A 21643-nucleotide genomic window follows, 5' to 3' on the forward strand; every position below is an offset into this window, starting at 1 on the left:
GAGGTAACAGGAGACACAATAAAGGTGTTTAAAATATTGCATGGTGTGAAGAAAGAGAGTCATCTATAGTAGGTAAATTTTAGGAGATTTAGGGAAGTATTGGTTCATAAAGTTAATATATATTTATTTCCCACAGGGCTTTGGCCTAAAGGTATAACAATATAGCAAATGAAATATTCAGGCCCTCATTTTTGATCCTCACTTTTTTTTTTTTACACTGAAGTGCATGGTCCTGACCCACACTGAGACCAAATTCATGTTGAATTACCTATGTTTCCAGTTAAATCATCTGGCCAAGGAACACGATAGGCAGGAAATCTGAGTCGATAGGAAACATCATCCTGAAATACAACTCCAAGAGCATCTTTGTGTAGTGCTGTTTCCAGGGCTTTTTCGTCTCTCACCAATTCTGTCTTTATACCTTTAACACAGAAATTTTGCAGTTATTATATGTGATCCTATACAGCAGACAGAAAAATTGCTCCCTTTATGCTAGGTTAACTATACCAGTCTTGGCCATGTTATTTTTTTCTGTAATTAATGAACTGATCAAAAGTGGCTAAAATGTAATCTGTAGCTCAAATGCTGCTAGATAGCTATGGCAATGAAAAGGGGGAATGGAACTGTTGGGGGGGATCACACTAGGCAAAGAACTGAAAGAAGAGTGAAAGATACCATGATACCTTGCCCAGTTTCTCCCAACCTAAAACAATAGGGAAGGCAGTCATTATCCATTCACAACTTCATGTGAGCAGCAACCAAAGCTTTTTCAAAAGTTCTCCCTTCACACATTTCCAGTGGCACCACTAGGGTTAGAATCATAGAAGATTATCACACACAGATGGGATAAGGACAGGATTGCTTGCCCAACCTTAGCCCGTCTTTGACTGCAATCTCGCGAAAGGCTTTCAAATCACAGCACTATTGTCCCATCATAAAGTGGCATTGCATTAATACAAACTCCCATTAATGCAAAATGTCGGATGATGCCACTTCAATGCCGGGACAATGACAGGATCTGTGCGATGTTTGAAAGTCCTTCAAGCAATCATGGTCAATCGCACTTTCTGGACAGGATAATGCCGGGATAAGTGTGATGTCCTATAAAAACCTTCTCTCGGTCACACTATAAAAACAGGAAAAGGATGGGACAAGGACGTGTCATCCCCCATCCGATAATCTCCATAGAGTTGGAAGAGACCTCAAGGGCCATCCAGTCCAACCCCCTGCCATGCAGGAACAGAGTATCAAAGCACTCCCAACAAATGGCCATCCAGCCTCTGTTTAAAAACATCTAAAGAAGGATACTCCACAACCCTCCAGGGGAGCGTCTTTCACTGTCAAACAGCTCTTTACCATCAGGAAGATCTTCCTAATGTTTCGATGGAATGTTTTTTCCTGTAGCTTGCATCTATTGATCTGTGTCCTAATCTCTGGAGCAGCAGAAAACAGCTTGCTCCATCCTCAACATACCATCACTTCAAATATTTAAGCAGGGCTATCATATAACCTCTTAACCTTCTCTTCTCCAGCCTAAACATATTGCGCTCCCTAAGTCACTCCTGACAGGGCATGGTTTCCAGACCTTTCATCATTTTGGTTGCCCTCCTCTGGGCAGGGCTTCTTCTGGAGTAACTCATGCTGTTACTTCCAAGTTCAGAATCCCCAAGCCAATGGTCCCTCAGGAGTAGATCAGGGCACTGTGGAAGAGAAAGGCTCCAGTCTACTTGCTGCAGACGGCTAATGGACCAGGATGCCCAAAGGGACTCTCTGTGGCCCAAGTTGTTCCACTCTATCTGCCTTGTTCACAGTTCCCAAAGTGGCCCAGTCATCATTTGTGACAGTAGAGTCTTCCAGGAGTTCACTGTGGCATGCCAACAGTGTCCCAGCTAGCATGCTTGCTGCCTTGAGGCAGGTAGAGCAGGTCCATCTCAGGACCTTGAGTCTCCACACCACAAGCAGACATATCCTTCTAAAGTGTTACTCAGTACTGTGTATATCGCCTGCAGCCCTCTAGTAATGCCCTTGCACACTTCAAATGCTCACTCCTGTGGACAAGCCAGAATAATAAGCAAATGAATTACATAGCTTGGGTGCCATTCTGTCACTCTTCACCTGAAAGGTTTGACAGCAAGTCAACAGATGGGCTCAGGTTGCATGGGCTGAGTCCTACTCAGTTCAAAATAGGATCCCCAGCACTTGCCAGTTATGCCTCAAAAACATATAAAGGTGAGCTCTGGATTATTGTAAAATAACCCCATAATGAATTACCTCAGTGGTTCTCAAACTATGGGGAGGGACCCACCAGGAGGCACAAGAGGTGCTCAAAGGGATTGCTAGACTTGGAGGCCCTGATCCACTCACCCTTCCCTGGCTTTCTCCTCCTTCTCCCCTTCCCAAACTTTTTAATGTTCTGAAGGGAAAGCAAAAGGCAAGGAGGACACTTGACGCCTCTGCCTGAGAAGGATGGGGAGTAGGAGGAGGAGGAGAGTTATTTCCTTATAAAATTCTTAAATACAAATATACACTAATGTGTGAACAAAAATACGCACATTTAACAAACAAAATATTTTGACTGGGAGGGCGTGCGCAGTGTCCACATGTAGATGTAAAAGAGGATCACAAAGGTAAAAAGTTTGAGAACCACTAAATTACATGAAGGAAATTAAATTGTTTAAATACCAGAATAATTTATTTGGGCTATGTGCTCTCCCTAGTCTGAGGGGGCAGGTCTTCAGCTGAAAGTAAGGCCTGTTACAGACTGCCAAAATAAAGCTGCTTTGGGTCTCTTTGGAGGTAAGCTATTTAAATGACGCATGCACCCTAAGAATCCGGAAGCTGCACCAAAGCTGCCCTCCAGTGCTTAAGAATGGAGTGTGGCTTTGGCGCGACCTCCGGACTCTTAGGACCCATGCATCATTTAAATAGCATACCTCCAAAGAGACCCGAAGCAGCTTTATTTTGGCAGTCTGTAACAGGCCTGAGTTACTAAATTGATTGGTGCTAGCTCTGTATAGCTGCTGCCTCAGTCTCTGCAACTGGGTGAACAAGAAAAAGGAAAACAGGCATTTTGCATTGGTGTTTTGTAGGGTAGTGTGAGGAGGAGATCTGAAGTGCTATAATGCTGCCTATATAGGATGATGACTGAACATGGATAGTGAGGAAACTGTTGTTGTGATCTGCAACACATGTGCCATATGATGTGGCGGTGACTATATTTGCCACATATTGAAGCTGTTTGCCCTGATAGAAGAATAAGTGCAGCTTGAGGCCTGTTTATCTACACTTCAACTTATCAAGGAGGATGAAGCAGTTTTGGAAAGAGTGAAGCAGAATCTTCTGGAAGGTCCACAGGAGATGCCTCTCAGGATCCAGACAGATCCCAAACACAGGAGGCAGACAGCTGGACAGATGTGACATGGAGAGGCAGAACTGTCAAGAACCATGCTATCAGTTTGGAGTTCTGCAATTGATTCCAAATTCTCCTCTTAATCAGAGGAATTAAGAGACACAGATACAGGGGCCACGGCCTCAGTTCTCATAGAGCATGGAAGTTACTTGAAAGGATTCTATAAATGCAAATATCCAAAGGGAGAAAAGGCAGGTGGTAGTGGCAGGTGAGTCCTTGCTAAGAGAAACTGAAGCAGTGGTGTGCTGGCCAAAGAAGATGTACCAAAAGGTGTGTTGTCACCCAGACCAAAGGTCTATGATATAGCACAGGAGATTATCACACAGAGGCTTAACATCCCTGAAACGTCGCTAAATCATCTATAAGGTGCAAGGGTGTGATCACTGGTCACGCTCGTCCCCTGTGATTAAATTGTCATGGAGGCGTCCCATCATTAAAGTGTTTGTGGATCTGCATAATGGGAACTGACACTACCAGGAGCAAATTATCTCCACTCCTATTGGAGCCGGCTGTTAGCCTCCATGTGGCTTCCATCTGCTTTAAGGGCATGCGCCATCTAAACAATATGTCTCCAAAGCGGCCAGAAGCCGCTTTATTTGGCCTGTGTGTTTTGGGCCATAGATACACTAATACACAGAACAAAGGAAGTAAATAAGATGAATTTGAGCTCTTAACACAAGTAGGCAAATATGATTTAATAGGCATCAAAGAAACCTGGTGAAATGAGTTTCATGTTTGGAACCTGACAACTGAGCATTATAACCTATTTCAAAGAATTAGACCAAACAGGAAGTTTGGGAAAATAGCATTATTTTTCAATAATGTCGACACCTGTGGCAAAAAGTATGGAATATAAATTGATATGGTAAAAATCAGAGCAGTGGAAAACAACAGCCATCTCATTGTGGGAGTCCATTCTTTTATTTTATTTTATTTCATTTTAATTAATTAATAATTAATTATACAGATGGCCCTCAGTATTGGCAGACTTGCCATCCAAGGATTTGAGTATCTGCAGACGACAAGCCTTCATTGTCCCCAGTGGCAGCATGTGCATGCAGCCACACCGCCATTAGGGACAGTCCCTGTTATCCCCAATTTCACCATGTGCATGCAGCCGCACCACCATTAGGGACAACAGAAGTGAAGTGCATCCCCACTACAACAAGGGTGGTTTCTAATAGTGATGCAGCCGCATCCACTAACTTAGTATCCTCAGGGGGGTCCGGAACAGATCCCCCATGGATAATGAGGGCCAACTTACCCCCTTTCTCCTGGAGTGGATCCAAGGCATCTATTATAAACACACAAATTTATAATAGATGCCTTTCTGAAGACTTGATAATACTTTCCTAGAACAAAAGGAGAGATATAGTTATAATGAGGGACTTCAACCATCCTGATATTTGTTGGAAGTCAAACTTTGCCAAGAATGTAAGATCCAACAAATCAGTTTCTTGCTTTTTAGACAATTTCATTGTATAGAAGGTGAAGGATGCAACAAAGAGATTTATTGCCTTACATTTGATCCTAACCAACAACAATGAATTGATCAACTGTGTGGAAGTAAAAATACATGGTTGAGAAGGAGAAAAAACCTAACAGTAAAAGGAAGCTTATGAAATACACAGAGGCATTTAGAGACTGCTTAATTCCTAAGAAGTGAAATGTCTCATCTCAATTCTGCTATCTCTTTCATAGGAAAACATCTCTCCTGTATTCTAGAAGCAATCATTATTTAGCATTGGGGAAAAGGGTACTCTGTACATGTACAGAGTCAGGTGTGATTTTGTCAGCCATTACAAGGCCAGATCCATTGCTCAGAGAACATAGCTCTCAGTTTACATTGAGCCCTGTGAAAGAACTGGTATAATAAACATGCCTAGAATGTTAATATATACCTTGCATGACAGAGGTGGTTTCTATTTTCTTCATAACTTCTCTTGCCAGTTTTGTATCTGGAGTGTAGAAAATTGTAGTACCAGTAATATTAAAGGCAGGATCATCCAGTTGTCCAAGGGATGCCCTAGGTATTTCCTCACTTTCCTCAAGTACATATATGATTGTCACAATTATGAGAGAAGCAAGAAGACTAACTGATGAGAACAGTTCCTGGAAATGACAAAAAAAGTCCATGATGATCACTCTCAGATCAAAGATGATCACTCCCAGCTCCCAGTATTTCTAGAATCATAGAGTTGGAAGAGACCACAAGGGCCATCCAGTCCAACCCCGTGCCATGCAGGAAATCACAATCAAAGCATCCCCGACAGATGGCCATCCAGCCTCTGCTTGAAGACCTCCAAGGAAGGAGACTCCACAACACTCCGGGGGAGTTTGTTCCACTGTCGAATAGCTCTTACTGTCAGGAAGTTCCTCCTAATGTTGGGGTGGAATCTATTTTCCTGCAGTTTGCATCCATTGCTTCGGGTCCTAGTCTCTGGAGCAGCAGAAAACAAGCTTGCTCCCTCCTCAATATGACATCCCTTCAAATATTTAAACAGGGCTATCATATCACCTCTTAACCTTCTCTTCTCCATGCTAAACACCCCCAGCTCCCTGAGTCGTTCCTCGTAGGGCAAGGTTTACAGACCTTTCACCATTTTAGTCACTCTCCTTTGGACACGCTCCAGTTTCTCAATGTCCTTTTTGAATTGTGGTGCCCAGAACTGGACACAATATTCCAGGTGGGGCCTGACCAGAGCAGAATATAGTGGCACTATGACTTCCCTTGATCTAGACACTATACTTCTATTGATGCAGCTTAAAATCGCACCTTGTTAGCTGCCGCATCGCATTGTTGACTCATGTTCAACTTATGGTCTACTTGGACTCCTAGATCCCTTTCACGTGTGGTCTCATTCAGCCAGGTGTCCCCCATCCTATATCTATGCATTTCATTTTTTTGCCCTAAGTGCAGTACCTTACATTTTTCTATGTTGAATATCATTTGTTAGCTCTGGCCCACCTTTCTAGTTTATCCAGGTCATTTTGAATTTTGATCCTGTCCTCTCAGGTGTTAGCTACTCTTCCTAATTTGGTGTCATCTGCAAATTTGATAAGTATGCTCCCAATTCTGTCATCCAAGTCATTGATAAAGATGTTGAATAGCACTGGGCCCAGGACAGAGCCCTGTGCGGGACCCCACTGGTCACTTCTCTCCAGGATGAAAAGGAGCCATTGTTGAGCACCCTTTGGGTTCGTCCAGTCAACCAATTACAAATCCATGTAACAGTTATGTTGTCTAGCCCACATTCTACAAACTTATTTTCAAGAATGGTATGGGGGACCTTGTTAAAGGCCTTACTGAATCAAGATATACTATATCCACAGCATTCTCTTCATCTACCAAGCTGGTAATTTTAACAAAAAAAAAGAGATTAGATTTGTCTAGCAATTTCTCTCAAACCCGTTTTTACTTTTTGTGATTATGGCATTGCCTTCTAGATGTTCACAGATTCTCTGTTTAATGATCTGCTCCAGAATCTTTCTTGGTATTGATGTCAGATTAACTGGACGATAATTGTTGGGATCCTCTTTTTTCCCTTTTTGAAGATGGGAACAACGTTTGCTCTCCTCCAGTCTGCTGGGACTTCTGTTCTCCAGGAGTTCTCAAAGATTATTGCCAATGGCTCTGACAGTTCTTTTAATAGTCTTGGATGTAGTTCATCAAGTCCTGCAAACTTATATTCATTTAGATTAACCAGGTATTCCTTTACTATCTACTTATTCTTTGATGAATTTTCCTATTCTGTCCTCTGCTCCGTTTTCCTCAGGTTGAGCACCCTTTTTCTTTTCTGAGAACAGTGAGCCAAAGAAGTCATTGAGTAATTCTGCCTTTAATTTAGTTACAAACAATCCCAACTTCGCTAGGAAATGAGCCATCCATCACACAACAAAGTAACATCCATCCCTTCTGACCTTGGTCTTCTCCCAGTCTTACAGCAAGCAACATTTCAGGGTTGTCACCTGTGACATGTATGGGGTCAAAGAAGTATTCAGATGACCCAGAGTCCTAATGTGCTGGAATTCTTCAGGAATTGCCTCTTTGGGCTCAGCCAGGGAATGTTCTCACCCAATTACACACAGTGTGAACCTTATTGCATTGGCCCTGGAATGGGCCTGTATAGGCTTGCCATTTCACGGCTACAGCCGTGACCTGCCCGGTTTTTTGACCTTGGGGGAAGTCTTTTCCAGCTTCTGCATTCTGTCACCCGGGACAGCTGGACGCCTGATCTATCTTCCCTTCCAAAACAGCCTCTGTCAGTTTGTGCTGGAGAGGCTGCAGCCAGGCTTCCAGCTCCTGCATGATCCCTATTGGCCAGGCAGGGAGGAGGAGGAGGAGGAGGAGGAGGAGGAGGAGAAGGAGCTTTTCATTCAGCCCGGCAGAGACTCAGAACAGAAGACTTTGCAAGGCCCGGTAGGCTTCTCTCTGGAATGGGAGCACAGGGGAAGGAAGGAAGGGTTTCCCCAGGGCTTTGCAAAGATTTCTTCAGAGAGGGGTTGCCATTGTGTTGGAAAATCATTGCATTCTCTCTCCCCCTCCTCAGATAGATAGGATTTTCCTACATGCATCTCTACTGTCCTCTATCTCTATTTGCATGCCATTTGGTCCTGCTAAATTACAGGGGCAATAAATACCTTTGTAAGTTGGTAAACAGATCATGTGATCTAAGTAAATTGCTTAGGAAGTTCTCTCCACTATAGATCTCTGGTCTCTCCATCATCATGCTCTCTCAACTTTCCTGTGAAAGATGGTGAGATACAAACTCCTTCTTTTACCTGAACTATTCACTAGATAGGTTAGGATGTAGCTTCCATGTATATGTAGATTTAAGCCATTAGTAAAGTTTTGTTTTTTAAACTACAAGCAATTTGTGTCAGCCTCAGTTCTTATAGAAGCATCTCCCCCCTCCTTTGCACTTGCACTTTGGCTAGTTTTTGTATGGTTTTTAATTTGTGTGTTTAATTCTTGTTTTTAATGTTTGAATTGTTGTATATTGTAGTGTTTATATTTATCGTTTGTAGTTACCAAGATGTTGTAACCTGCCTTGATCTCAAGGAAAGGCGGGCTATAAATAAACAATTTATTATTTATTTATTTATCTTAAGACAAAAGACCGTTTCTGCTGCTCTGCTGATTTACAAGTAAGACCCTCGCAGGCTTGGCTTTGATGGTTTTGATATTTTTGTTTCCTTACCAAGGGCTGAAGCCTTAGGAAACTTGAATTCCCCTACACATTGCCATGCCCTGAGGCTGAGAGAGTGTGATTTAGCCCAGTGGGGTATGTTTATGTGCAAGCAACAGATCGAACCCTGGTCCTTCTCTACCACTGCCTCCTAATGTCCCTTAATTCTATTATTATTATTATTATTATTATTAACTGAAAGAGTCTGCTTCCTCAGATGCATTTAGTCTCAGAGGTGCAACAAGATCTCTATGATATGATTTATATTAATGTGTTTATACACACACACACACACACATATACAGTATATATATATATATATATATATATATATATATATATATATATAAATGTTTTTTTACTTTTAGTTGGTTGTGTCCTCCATTGTTTGAATGTCCTACATTTTGTGTTGAACCCAAGGGGTTTGGTTATGGAATAAGCCTCTGAAATATACAAGAGGCCATGTTCAGTAAAGTCATGTGAAATGCCCCAATGTGCTTAGTGTGTGTTTTGGAATGGAGGGGGGGTTTGGGCAGAAAGGGAAGTACATTTCTGCCATCTGTTTAGGAATAATGCCAAAATGTCCTCCATTTTGAGCATGCCTAAGAAACATACATTTATATTAACATATCCAATTTTTTCAAGTGTCCTCCATTTTTTTAAAAACGTGTCCTACATTTGAAAGTGTTGTCCTACATTTGTCCTGGTTTGGAGGTCCTGACTTATGGCAACCTTGGGCCTGTAGCATTCCAAAATGGAACGTTCTGAGGATGGGAGGTGGTGGGGAATGCATTTAATCGCACAGTGAGAACGCTGCTGCCGCCGCCACCAACCACCCCCATCCCATTCTGGATGTATTCCCCAGGGGGCAATTTCTGGGAATGTTTCTTAAGCGTTCCCGAAAATTGCCCCCTCTGGACGCATCCAGAACAGGATGGGAACGCTTGGTGGAGGCAGTGGCGGCAGCGTTATCACTGTGTGATAAAATGCGTTCCCCGCCACCTTCTGTCCTCAGAACATTCCGTTTTGGAATGCTACAGGCCCATTCCAGGGCCAATGCGATAAAATTCAGTGTGCGTTAAAACAATTTCTCGGCTTATCTAGAGAGAACTGAGCAATGGAAAACAGTCCCAACGTGTAAAAATTACTCCTCTTCCTTTTTTCATCATTCAGAGAATTACAATCAGTGGCAAAATTATATTAAAAATCAAGAGATAAAATGCTAAGTCCAAATAGCATTTCAAACTTACTTACTCAATTAGTTCTTTATACTTACCTGAAAAGTTTGCATTCTCATCCTCCATTTCAGAAGTATGTTTTTCCACAAAAGTGCCACAGTTTGTTGGAACAAACTTCTTTTTTTCTGGTGTTGTTTTGACATTGTACAACCTGTTTGAAAAGAAAAATTCTATGTCTGAACAGAAATCTTTGACACTGGGCACAGCAGGCAAAAGTTACAAATTGCGACACATCCTCCCCTCCTCCTTGTTTGGATAATACGCTTCATACGTGTCTTTTCTTAATCAAATCGATGTTGAGCTATGGGTTGATAATAGACAATATTATGCTTGCAGATGCCATGGTTTGATTCAGATCATTTGGAAATGGGTCCTTACCAAATAGGGATATATATGATCAGAGACGTTTGGACACTAGTCCCTGTGACATAAGCATCATCAATTTAAGATCCACATCACTAATGTGGCTCTACATTCTTGGACTGCAGTGTTTAAATGTTTCCAGCACTGTTCCTGCTCCTTGCCTTCAGAACTTTGAAATTCAGACTCCTGGGATACATGAGGAGCTTCTATGCAGTTTGTGGACTAGTCTACATGTAAATGTATTATACAAATTGCTGCAAATTTTCACACATTCACACCAAAGGTTGTCTTCACTTTCCTGTGCAAATTCACACTTGTTCTGTTCACCCTTCTTCTTCTGTCAAAAATACTCAGCCATCTGAATGTATTGAAGCAGACAGATGGCCACATATGTGATAATGTGCATTTCTGTGGATTTCTATGGATACTCAGGTAAAAAAAATCAAGCCTTTTTCTGTGAAGTATAAGGAGTTTTTCGAGGGGAAAATGCAAAAACAAAAAACAAAACAAAACTACAGCAAATTGCCTGTAGCCGAATTGCCTTCTATTTGACTGGAATGAGGAGTATTTTAATCGTCTAGGCTAGCCCTCAGATGTAGAGCGTCGCAAAATCTCAAGATGCAAGGAAGACCACACTCCCTTCAAAGCTGCCAACTACTTGTTTAAAATCTTTTAACCTTGTAGTTAAGTAGTACCAGTAAAATGTTTTTATTTCAGTGTATTTGTATAAAGCACAATGACCATTACAAACAACAAACATAAATTTCACTGGACTCCAATTTATGAACTTATAAACAGAGATAGGGAAAACCTTAATAAACCAGGCAGGTAGTTGTCAGTGGTGAAACAAACTGATGTACCATTCCATCTACAACATCTCGTCCCCTTTACAATTTTGCCGTTATTGTTTTTATGAAATTACTAAAGATCTTTTGGGCAGCTACAGTGAAGGCAGAAACCTTAGGAGTAATGAGTTTACAACTGTCTGCCAGCAGATCACAAATAATGTCATGCTGCAACCAAGCTGCCTTTGCTTTCAAAAGCCCACCTAGTGAGAAATAAAGGAGTGGACTATAAAATACATGCTTTTGCAGACAACATGACAATATCACTAGAAAATCCATGTGAAAGTATGTGAATTAAGAGAATTTGAAAAAGTATCTAGATTGAAGATAAATGAAGGGAAAACCAATATACTAGTTAAAAACATGGCTAAATTAGAACGGAAACTTGCCTAGAAATCCAGTTTTAATATTTAATTAATATTTAATATTTCAGGGCCTAGCCTGAAGAAGGGAAAGAGCCCTCCCTCAATGCCATCTGTCATCATCCAGCCTAGGAGGGAGTGAAAAGGCAGCGTAAGCTCCATCAGGCCTGGCCTAAAGGAAGAAGCAGAGCCCTCCCTCCAGTCCACCTGCCTTGGTCCAAGCCTCAGAGGGAGAGAAGAAATGCTGGACCTGATCTCCTTCCTCACCACCATTCCCTTTTCCTTTTGTGTTGTGTCTTTTTAGATTGTAAGCCTGAGGACAGGAAACCATCTAATTAAAAAGATTGTATGTACAGTGCTGTGTAAATGTGCAGCACTATATAAATTAAGCTTAATAATAATAATAATAATAATAATAATAATAATAATATACAAAAAGGCAAGATATCTGGGGATAGAATTAATAGCAAACAATGATGGTCTTTTCAAGAATAACTATAAAAATATGGAAATGAGTTAAAAAGGACTCAGAAAATTGGGAAAATATTAAAATTATCATTATTAGGTAGAATAGCCTGTATTAAAATGAAAATTTGGCCAAAATTACTATTTTTATTCCAAAATATACCAATATTAGTAAAGGAAAAGCCAATCTAGGAATGGCAAAGAGAATTAACCAAATTTTTATGGTTGGGGGAAAAAACAAGAATCTGACTTAAATTAATGCAAGATACAAAGGAAAGAGGAGGTCTGTTGGTACCAGATTTAAGGATCTATTGGTACCAGGTTTAAGGATATATTATCAAGCCAGTGGTTTAATATGGATTAAAAATTGGATATACCTAAAAGAAGAAAAATGGTTACAGCTTGAAAGTAGAAAAATATTTACAGATGGCATGGTTACTTATAATAAAGAGATATGTAACAGAGAATTTAATGATCATTGTTTGAGAAAGCCATTACTTTGGATGTAGAATACAAAGGATTGTTATCCAAAATATTATCTATGCAGAAGAATTATCTCCTTGGGTCACATTTTACAAACTTGTTGGCAGGTTGCTTCCAAATAGCTTCTGAGAGTATTATCTGGAATATTATTCTGCTTGTGTCAAGCAACAGATAGATTAAAATAAACATTTTTTTAAAAAAACACCTTGAGAGTAAGTCAGAACTCAAAAAACAGATCAAAATAGTCAAGTGAAGCAAAATAAAAAATCTCAGAGATAAAAGTTTGTCTATTTTCTACTTTCCTGTCAGCAGAGGTCCTCTTAAATGTAGTACAAGAAAGTTGCCAGTTAGTTACAAAAGCTGTTATGGGATTCTGTTTCTTCAACCAAACATCTGTAGTTAGTAAAAATCAAACAACACTCCTTCTATAGCCCTGTGGAGTCAGAGTAATCAAGGTAATTATTAAAACTGTTAAAACTAATTAAACTAATTTAAAAAGAAAAAGTCAATGATTAAAATATAACAAACACCCAGACTTTGGAGCTTGGCAAAATACGTCCTATCATGCTCCTGCCATCTTGTTTCCTCTACTTCCACTAAAATATACACAGATACCTATGACTATTTACATTCATTAAAACACCTGACTGTGACTAGCAAACAAGGTGCCAGGAGTTCAGAAGCCAAAAGAGCAAGTGGAGCCCAAAGGTCAGGAACCATAAGTCCTATGCACAGTTCACAGAAAGCAAGGTCAAGGAACAGTCCAGGGTCATAAACTGTAAAGTTAAGTCTCACTGTAAATGCAGACTTCAGAAAGAAATTCAGTTGTTTCCAACAACTGAGAGGCTAAACAGACCAGCCAAAAGGGCTGGTGTTGACGTGGAGTGGGGGCAGGATGGCGGCCACACGCCGCATGCCCCAACTCCACCACCAAGCCACCATCATGCAGCCCACCCAACCCGACAGTGGTCAGCCTTGTGGCACTCTGATGGTCCGGCAACTACACACCAAATGCCAAAAGTAGCACCAAATAGTGCCGCCACAGTGGCAAGGGCACCCTTTTTCCAGGTCAAAAAGAAGCTGCATTTTGCCACTTGGAAAAATGCCAGATCAGGGCTACGGTCTCTGCAGCCCCAATCCAGTGCTCAAAGGGGCAGTGTGACACCACCCCTTTAGGACCATCTGTTTGAGAACTGAGATGAGACAAGCCAACACTCCATAAAACATACTTACTCAGTCCCACCCTCATTGCAACTCATATTTCAGGTGGGTGTTTCCTTGCTGCCACTCAGTTCACTTGCAGGGGAGGAACTGAGTCTGTTCTAGATGCCACACCTTCTCCTTTCTTGGGGTGTTATGTCTCCCACCCTCTCCTCCTGTGGATCACTTAACTGGTGGTCAGACTGAGTTTGAGAAGGGCCTGGCTGTGGTAAGTCAGCTTCATCTGCAAAGTCCAAACCTCTGGCGGGCAGGCTACTGGATGGATCTGCTTCATCCTCAGAAGCCAAATTCTCAAGGAGGGGCAAGGCAATACCCTCCCACATGACCTAGATGAAAACTGGGACTTGTGTCACCAAGTAACATTAAACTATAGTCAAAATAGCAAAAATTATTAATAGAGAAAAACAAACAAGCTGGGGGTTTGCTTTTGCCTGAGCCTACTGGGAAGGAAAGGATTGCGCTCCCTCCTCCTACTCAGTTAAAGGAGTGCTAACTATTTCTACAACTTGAACTCAGTTGGCAGTAACTGTAGTAAACTGAGGGCAAACAGAAAAAGTAGGAGGAGGAGAGAGAAACTGAGACATTTTGAAAGTATCTGAAAATGAGAGATGACAGAGAATTAACTGAGACTATCCCTGCCATATTGATACACTTGGAGGGTATGGCTGAGGTATACAGGATTATTTGATTTATTCATTGAATCTATAATATTTTTCATCTCCACTTAGAGTTGGTTGTATATGCAATTACTACAATTACTACTGCACTTAAACGTTCCTTAAACATTAAGCTGTTGGAGTCCCTCAGGGTTCTGCCTTGGGGCCTTTACTGTTCTCCCTTTATACCCTGTCCCTGGGAAACCTAATTAGCTCATATGGCTTTCAATATCACCTGTACACTGATGACACCCAGATGTATTTCTCTACCCCTGAGATTTCTCTGGGTGTTGAGCAGTAATTAATTATCATCATGTCTTGCTGCTGTCTCTGACTGGATGATTCACTGGTGCCTGAACCTCTCAAGTGGCAAAATGCACTGGCCAAAACTGAGCTACTTGGCTTCCCACTCAAGCCATATTTGCAATTTTTTTTGTCAATGACATTTTTATTCAATCTGTCAATGAGGCCCATAGTCTTGGCTTCCTATTTGACTCTTCATTATAGTTCACTCAATAGATCCAGGCTACAGACAAGTCATGCAGATTCTTTCTTTATATTCTCATCAGAATTTGAACGTTTCTTTTTGATTTCTATGGCAAAGACTTTGGTGCATGCATTGGTGATATCATGCATGGATTATTGCAACTCATTGTTAGTGGGTCTTCCTATTTCCCACTTTAGCCCCCTAATCTCTGTGCAACACTCAGCAGCCAGGATTATCTTCTCTGCCCGTCGCTTTGTTACCCCCTTGTTGTTATCCATCCACTGGCTCCCATTCCTTTCGGAATCTGATATAAAATTCAGATACTCTTGGCTGCCCTGGAGTTTCCTAGTCAGTGCAGACAAGGCCCTTATTCCCAAATTAGTTAATATCCAAATTCCAGTCACTTCAGTGAGAAAAAAAAAATGAGTGTCTAAAGGTAAAGGTATTCCCCACTGACCAGGTTGTCTGACCATAGAGGGCGGTGCTCATCTCCATTACTAAGCAGAAGAGCCAGCGTTGTCAGAGACTACTGTATGATCATGTGGCTGGCATGATTGCACAGAACACTATTTACCTTCCCAGTTAAGTGGTACCTATTTATCTACTTGTATTTGCATGCTTTTGAACTGCTAGGTTGGCAAATGCAGGGACTAGTGATGGGAGCTCAGCCCATCAAACGGCTCTTGGGCCTCCAACAGCCAAACTGCCAATCTTGCAATCAACAGATTCAGTATCTTAACCACTTGAGTTACCACATCCCTATGAGTGCCTAGGCACTAGCAAATCTATCTTGCCTGAGAACCTCTGTTTGATCGTGATGTGGCACCTCAGTAGCTGGCCACTCCACATTCCTCCAACAACTACTGGGCAATTTTTAATTCAGCAGTGCCACAATCTGAGCTACACTTCAGGATTGGTAGATTATTACCTCTTAGTAACCCTGCAACAAACTATTACCTACTACATTTGCTTCATTTGTGTGTGTTTGTGTGTGTGTGCGAAAGAGTGTGCTTGTTTGTGAACTCCCCTTTTAAAATAAACTAAATTAATTTGGAAATTGCCTCTGGAGTTCTCTAGGTTTAAAACCATTTTATGTTACTGGAGCTTTCCTGCTGCTTCCTATTGAACTAAATTAATTTCCCCATTGAGTGTAATTTGTGGGTGCCCTACAAGACCCCCTGCAATTCAGGCAACACCACAATGTTCAAATCAATGTTGAGTGTCAAGATAAGGAGGACTCTTTTTTTTCCATATGTGGTGAGATGCAAAAAGATATATATGTTAATTCAAAAAATTCTCAAGGTAGATACCAGAAATTTTTCTATTGTGCATTATGGATTTTAAAAGATGGATATTAAATCTGGTTCATTTCATTCTATGATAACAGCAACAATAATATTGTTTGCTCAAATTTGGAAATGGACTGAAGCACCAAGAATGGAAGAATGGATTGCTAAGGTCACTGAGGGGTGAAACAGACAAGCTCTAAATGCCAGCTTCCCGGCAGCTTGGGTGCATGACATTTAGACAGCACATGCCCCAAAGATGCCTGGAAGCCCCCTGACTGCCCACACATGAACTGGCTTCTAGGCACTTTGGTGGAGCAGCATTTATACACTGCATGCCCCAGGAGCGGCATAAAGCTGCAGTGGGGTGGAAAAAGCCAGCTTTTTGCCTGCTCAAAAAGGAGTGGCAGTTTGCCACTTCTTTTGCAGCTAGCAAAAAGGTGAATTGGGGCCGCAGCATATGGGGCTGTCTGTTTTAGCCCTGAGTTAGCCCAAATGGCCAAATTAACATTCTAAAGAATAGGCCAATTGACTTTTTGAAAGATTGTAAACCAATGATGTAACAATCTGGCTATTGTTGTAAGTAATTAATTGAATCTAATTTTTGCTCTTTTTATTTTTCTACTCATTACAGTCAAGTGGGGGGGGGGGTCAGAGTCCTATGGTGTATTTGTCATATGTCTTCTTCTTCTTCTTCCTTTTGTTTCTTTATCTTTTATTGAATATTGTTTATTTTATTTACTTGATTTATATGCCACTTTCTTCCAGGCTGGGACTCAAGGCAGCTTCCATAACAACAAATTATTTTGATTGTAAAATACACTGTTTAGACTAAAAGCTAATAAAAATTAACCCCTCTCAAAAAAAGACAAATGGATTCCATTAGCATTCCAGCTTAAGTATTATTTTCTTTTCTTTTAGAGACACAAAGTTTTTAGTATGAATCATACATTTTCAGCATGTTGAAGGAGCCTTGCTTCAGAAGAGTTTTTAAAAAGAAGGAAGAAGCTTTAATTACCAGTGATTCTACCAAAATGGAACCTTCCTCGTAAGACTGGGTCACTAGACTCTAAAAAGCATAGATTTCTCACTCCTTCGTCAATGTAGCAGGATTTATGAAGTAATAGAACACAATAGGTTCAAGAGAGAAGCACCTACTCTCTGTTTGACAATCTTCTCCTCATCCCTGGTAGTATTCTCAGCTCTATAGGTGGGATTCCTTCGTTTCATTTTAAATGCTTTGGTAAAATGAGAAAGCTTCAGTGAAGGTGCCATCCTATTCTTCCGTTGTCCCCGTTCCCCCATATTTCTCCTTCTGAGTATCATTCTTCATCCTAGCTGTGGATCTTACTTTTGCTCAATAGAGGGCAGTGCAGGAGGGCAGAGCGGATGCCTCAGAATGTTTAAAGGGAGGGAGATATGAGGTCTGTTTTATAATCCCTACAAAGCGAACAGTTCCTTCTATTATGTTGGCTAGCACAATGAATCAGCTTGCACACACTCTCTCTCTCTCTCTGTCTCAAGCACACATACATACATGCATGCAAGCAAACAGAGCTAACAAATCTACTTTAAATGGACATCCACCTGCAGATTCCATTAAGGATAGAGAAGTAACTATAGAAAACATGGCTCAAAAGAATACAGTTTCAAAACTCTGTGTTAAAAACAGTCATGAAGTCCAAGACAGATTTCAACCAAACTAAACAAGCACCAGCTGTAAAAACTACCATGTTCCTGCTTTGGTATTGCAACATTAGAGCTCTATGGGGAGGGCAGAAACTTTGGCTACCACTGACACTGTAATTTCAACATTAACTCTTAACTTTTCCTTGGGTTTAATTTTATTCCTGTTGCTCCAGTGTTTTATTAATGTCTAGTGTTAAAATGTTTGTTTTTAAAAAAATAAAAAAAATGGAGAAGCAAGATATGCATAAATATCTGGCCTAATTAAGTAAAATTACTTAAAATTGTTCTAATCAGCCTTTGCTGATAACATCAAGGTGTTGTCAACTATTTGTCAAAACATTTTCATTTTACGTAAATAGACCCATTTATGCCCCATTGAGTCCAGGATGCCAACTCTCAAGTAACATCATACTACTTGGACTGATTTCAGTCTAGTGCAGACTAGAGTTTGCTCAAATTACTTTTGGACTACAAATGCCAGAATCCTCCAGCCAACTTGGCCATGGCTTTTTCCAAGCACTGGTTCAGTGACTTGGCTTGCACCTGGCATCCTTGTAGTATACCAAGTTCAATGGTGTCATTTAAAGCAGTAATTATGTGTGTTTCAATAAAACCAAAAAAGCAAGGTTAATGTAATGTAGCAAGCAAACTAAAAAGCTTACCTTAAGCAATCAGTTAAAGCAAGATGTTCCTCAAAGAATTCAGAGATGGCTGCAAAATATAGGAAATGTTATTTCTTGGTCTACAGCTGTTCTTTCTGCTTCTTTGTACCTCTGTTCTTTTCATCCATCTGTGCAGTCGAAAAAGCCACAGTCTTTCACAATCACTTTGAATCTCTGCCTTTTTCCCCACTTCAATATTTCATCTCCTCCCTCTCCTCCTAAGTCTTCCCCCAAAGAAAGTGTTCAGCAGCTTTCTTTGCTGTGCAGTTGGACCAGTGACGAAACGCTACCAGAATTTGGCAGTCAAACAGCTTGTTTAATGTAAGAAAGACGTTGATTTATTTAATGTATTTTGTTCCCATCCAGCCTCTTAATGTGACGTGCAATAAAATTCAGTAAAATGACAACATAAAAACAAAAGTTTCTTCCAAAATCAGCCCAAAAAAGCCCTTATTTTTTAAAAAGGGGTGTGTCAAAAATATTTTTCTACATCAAATTGAAGAGTGAGGTTTTGTTAATTGTTTTTTTTTATTGTGGATTAATATATATGTCATCAGAGTAAGTTGTTGTTGTGTTCTTTTAAATCATCTCCTATTTATGGCAAACCTATCACCGGGTTTTCCAAGCATGGTTCTTCAGAGGGGGTTGCCCTTGTGTTCGATTGAGGGTGAGAGAGTGGAACCTGCCCAAGATCAACCAGTCAGTTCCCATGGCCAAGTGAGGATTTGAACCCTAGTCTCCAGAGTCATACACATTCAAAACATTACACCATGCTGTCTTTCCTCTTTGATATGCTAGTCCAGGTCCTCAACAACAGCAGATCTGAAACCAGCCTTGAATGGAGTAAGAAGAAGAGGCTAAGTGACCACCTAGCCTGAAAAAGTATTGGTACCTTTTCCCATTGATGACCTCAAGAAAGGACCATGGGGCACAAGGAGGAAAAGGATGCTGTTTCTCTTGCTGCCTTGGACCTCTGCCTCCTCAGTAGGACTCCTCTCTTTGCAGGATGGGGCCCTGATTCAGCAGGCTTGTGCTGGGTACCAATTAGGATGGTCTGCCCCAGGAGGCTGATAGATCCAGATGGATTCCTGATGGCTCTTGGAGACTTTCCTGTCACATCAGCAGACAATTTGGTTGAAGCTCTGGCCAACCTTTGGAATGGGGTGTTGGACAAAATAACTCTGGAGAGTTCTCTCTAATGGAGTGGAGACAAACCATCCCTCTGGTTCTCCAGAGAGGTGGCACTGATGAAGCAAATAAGACTGAGACTACAGCAATGTTGGTGGAAGACTCAAATCAAATCTGACTGAACACAGGTTAGAGCTAATTTGAAGGCCTACTGCATGACAGTGTGGGCAGCAAAACAGGTGTTTTGTTTTTTCTGGAGGGTTTTTTGTTTTGTTTTTTGCTGCCAGCATTGCATCTGCAGGGACAGGGAGTCATCCAGCAGAGTTGTTCCAAGTGGTCAGGGGTCTCTTGCATAAACACCCTCAAATAAAATATGTTGATCACTCAGCAGCCCCCTGTGAAGAATTTACATGGCACTTTGCAGATAAAGTCACTCAGTTCTTCTCCAAGTTGGATGCTATAGTTGATACACTGTCAGTGGATGTAATCTTGGCACTTGTTTGTCCAGTATTAATGGATACTTTTCAATTTGGGCAGCCTGATGATGTGAACAGGCTCCTTGGAGAGGTGAGAGCCACATGTGTGTTGAACCCTTGTCCTTCTTGGCTTATCAAACAGACCAGAGGGGGATTGACTGAGTGAGTAAAAGAGGTAGTCAGTGCCTCTCTACAACAAGGCAGCATTCCAGCTTCCCTAAAGGAAGCAGTTGTGAGGACTTTGTTGAAAAAGCCATCCCTGACTCCCACTATAACAGGTAATTATTGGTCAGTGTCCAGCCTACCATTTTTGGGCAAAGTATTAGAATATGTGGTGCCTTCTTAAATCCAGGGATTTCTGGATGAAACAGATTATCTAGATCAGCAGTTATCAATCTGTGGGTCGCAACCCCTTTGGGGATCTAACGACCCTTTCACACAGGTCACCTAAGACCATTGGAAAACACATATTTCCAATGGTCTTAGGAACTGAGGCGAAAATAATTTTATGGTTGGGGGTCACCACAACATGAGGAACTGTATTAAGGGGTCTGTGGCATTAGGAAGTTTGAGAAACACTGATATCCATTTCAATCTGATTTCAACCTTGCTATAGAAGAGAGACAGTCTTGGTCACATTGGTGATGATCTATGCAGGGAACTGGACATGGGGAGTCTGTCCCTGTAAGTTCTGCTGGACCTCTGAGCAGCTTTTGATACCATCAACTGTGGGCCGCTTCACTAGTATGGGACCTGGACCATCTCACCGGTATCGGACTTGGAGGTACTGTTTTACAGTGGCTCCATTCCTTCCTGGAGGGGTGAGCCCAGAAGATGGTGCTGAGGGACTCCTGCTTGCCCCCCTGGCCATTGGCCTTGGGGGTCCCTCAGGGTTCTGTTTTGTCCCCTATGCTATTCAACATATACATCAAAACCCTGGGAGAGGTTGTCCAGAGTTTTGGGGCGCAATGCCATCAATACGCACATGACAGTCAACTCTATTACTCCTTTCCACCTCAGTCCAAGGAGGCTGCCCTGGTCCTAAACCAGTGTCTCTCTGTCTGTCATCACCTATGTTAGAAACATTTAGAAAAGCAGTTAAAACTGAGCTTTTTAGCTGAGCATACCCCCACCTGATATGAATACCCCCTGATATGATATGAATGATATGCCCCCGTCTGTATATGATCCCTGCCTTGCTTGTTGATGCTATTGTTATTGTCTGTTGTTGGATATTTTATTGTTTTTGGCTGCTTTTAATTGAATTTTGATGTAAACACTTTGTGCTGTTATTTAGTCTGTAACCCCGCTTCGATCCACCAGGAGAGGTGGGAAAACATAAATAATTTTTATTATTATTATTATTATTATTATTATTATTATTATTAAACAAATTGGCACTTAATCCAGGTGGGACAGAGATGTTTCTGGTCAGTTAGAAGGCAGATTAGGGGAAAGGTATCCAGGCTGTGTTAATGGAGTTATACCTTCTCCCTTGAAGACGCACATTCTTGGGACACACATGGGAGATTATCATACACAGGTGAGATAGGGACATGATCACTCCCCTGTCTTTATCCCATCATTAACCCATCCATGACTGCGATAGCATGAAAGGCTTTCAAATTATAGCACTGATCCTGCCATTAACCCATCATTAAAGTGGCATTGCAATAATGTAAAC

General features: G+C 41.2%; 1 protein-coding gene across 1 annotated transcript in view; it reads right to left on the reverse strand.

Annotated features, from left to right (window-relative positions):
• Positions 1 to 18650, reverse strand: part of LOC149322368 (ABC-type organic anion transporter ABCA8-like) — a 104580-nt gene extending 85930 nt beyond the window's left edge. Inside the window, exons 1-4 of the mRNA XM_089540445.1 lie at positions 18356 to 18650; positions 9875 to 9987; positions 5311 to 5521; positions 269 to 421 (exon numbers count right to left, since the gene is read on the reverse strand). Of these exons, the coding sequence (XP_089396571.1) occupies positions 269 to 421; positions 5311 to 5521; positions 9875 to 9979 (469 nt within the window). The 5' untranslated portion in view covers positions 9980 to 9987; positions 18356 to 18650. The remainder of the gene's footprint in view (positions 1 to 268; positions 422 to 5310; positions 5522 to 9874; positions 9988 to 18355) is intronic.
• Between the last annotated feature and the right edge of the window lie 2993 nt (positions 18651 to 21643).

The sequence above is a fragment of the Sceloporus occidentalis genome, unplaced genomic scaffold, assembly GCF_023333645.1.
Source record: "Sceloporus occidentalis isolate IW3139 unplaced genomic scaffold, rSceOcc1.0.p SCAF_1, whole genome shotgun sequence".
Classification (NCBI taxonomy): domain Eukaryota; kingdom Metazoa; phylum Chordata; class Lepidosauria; order Squamata; family Phrynosomatidae; genus Sceloporus; species Sceloporus occidentalis.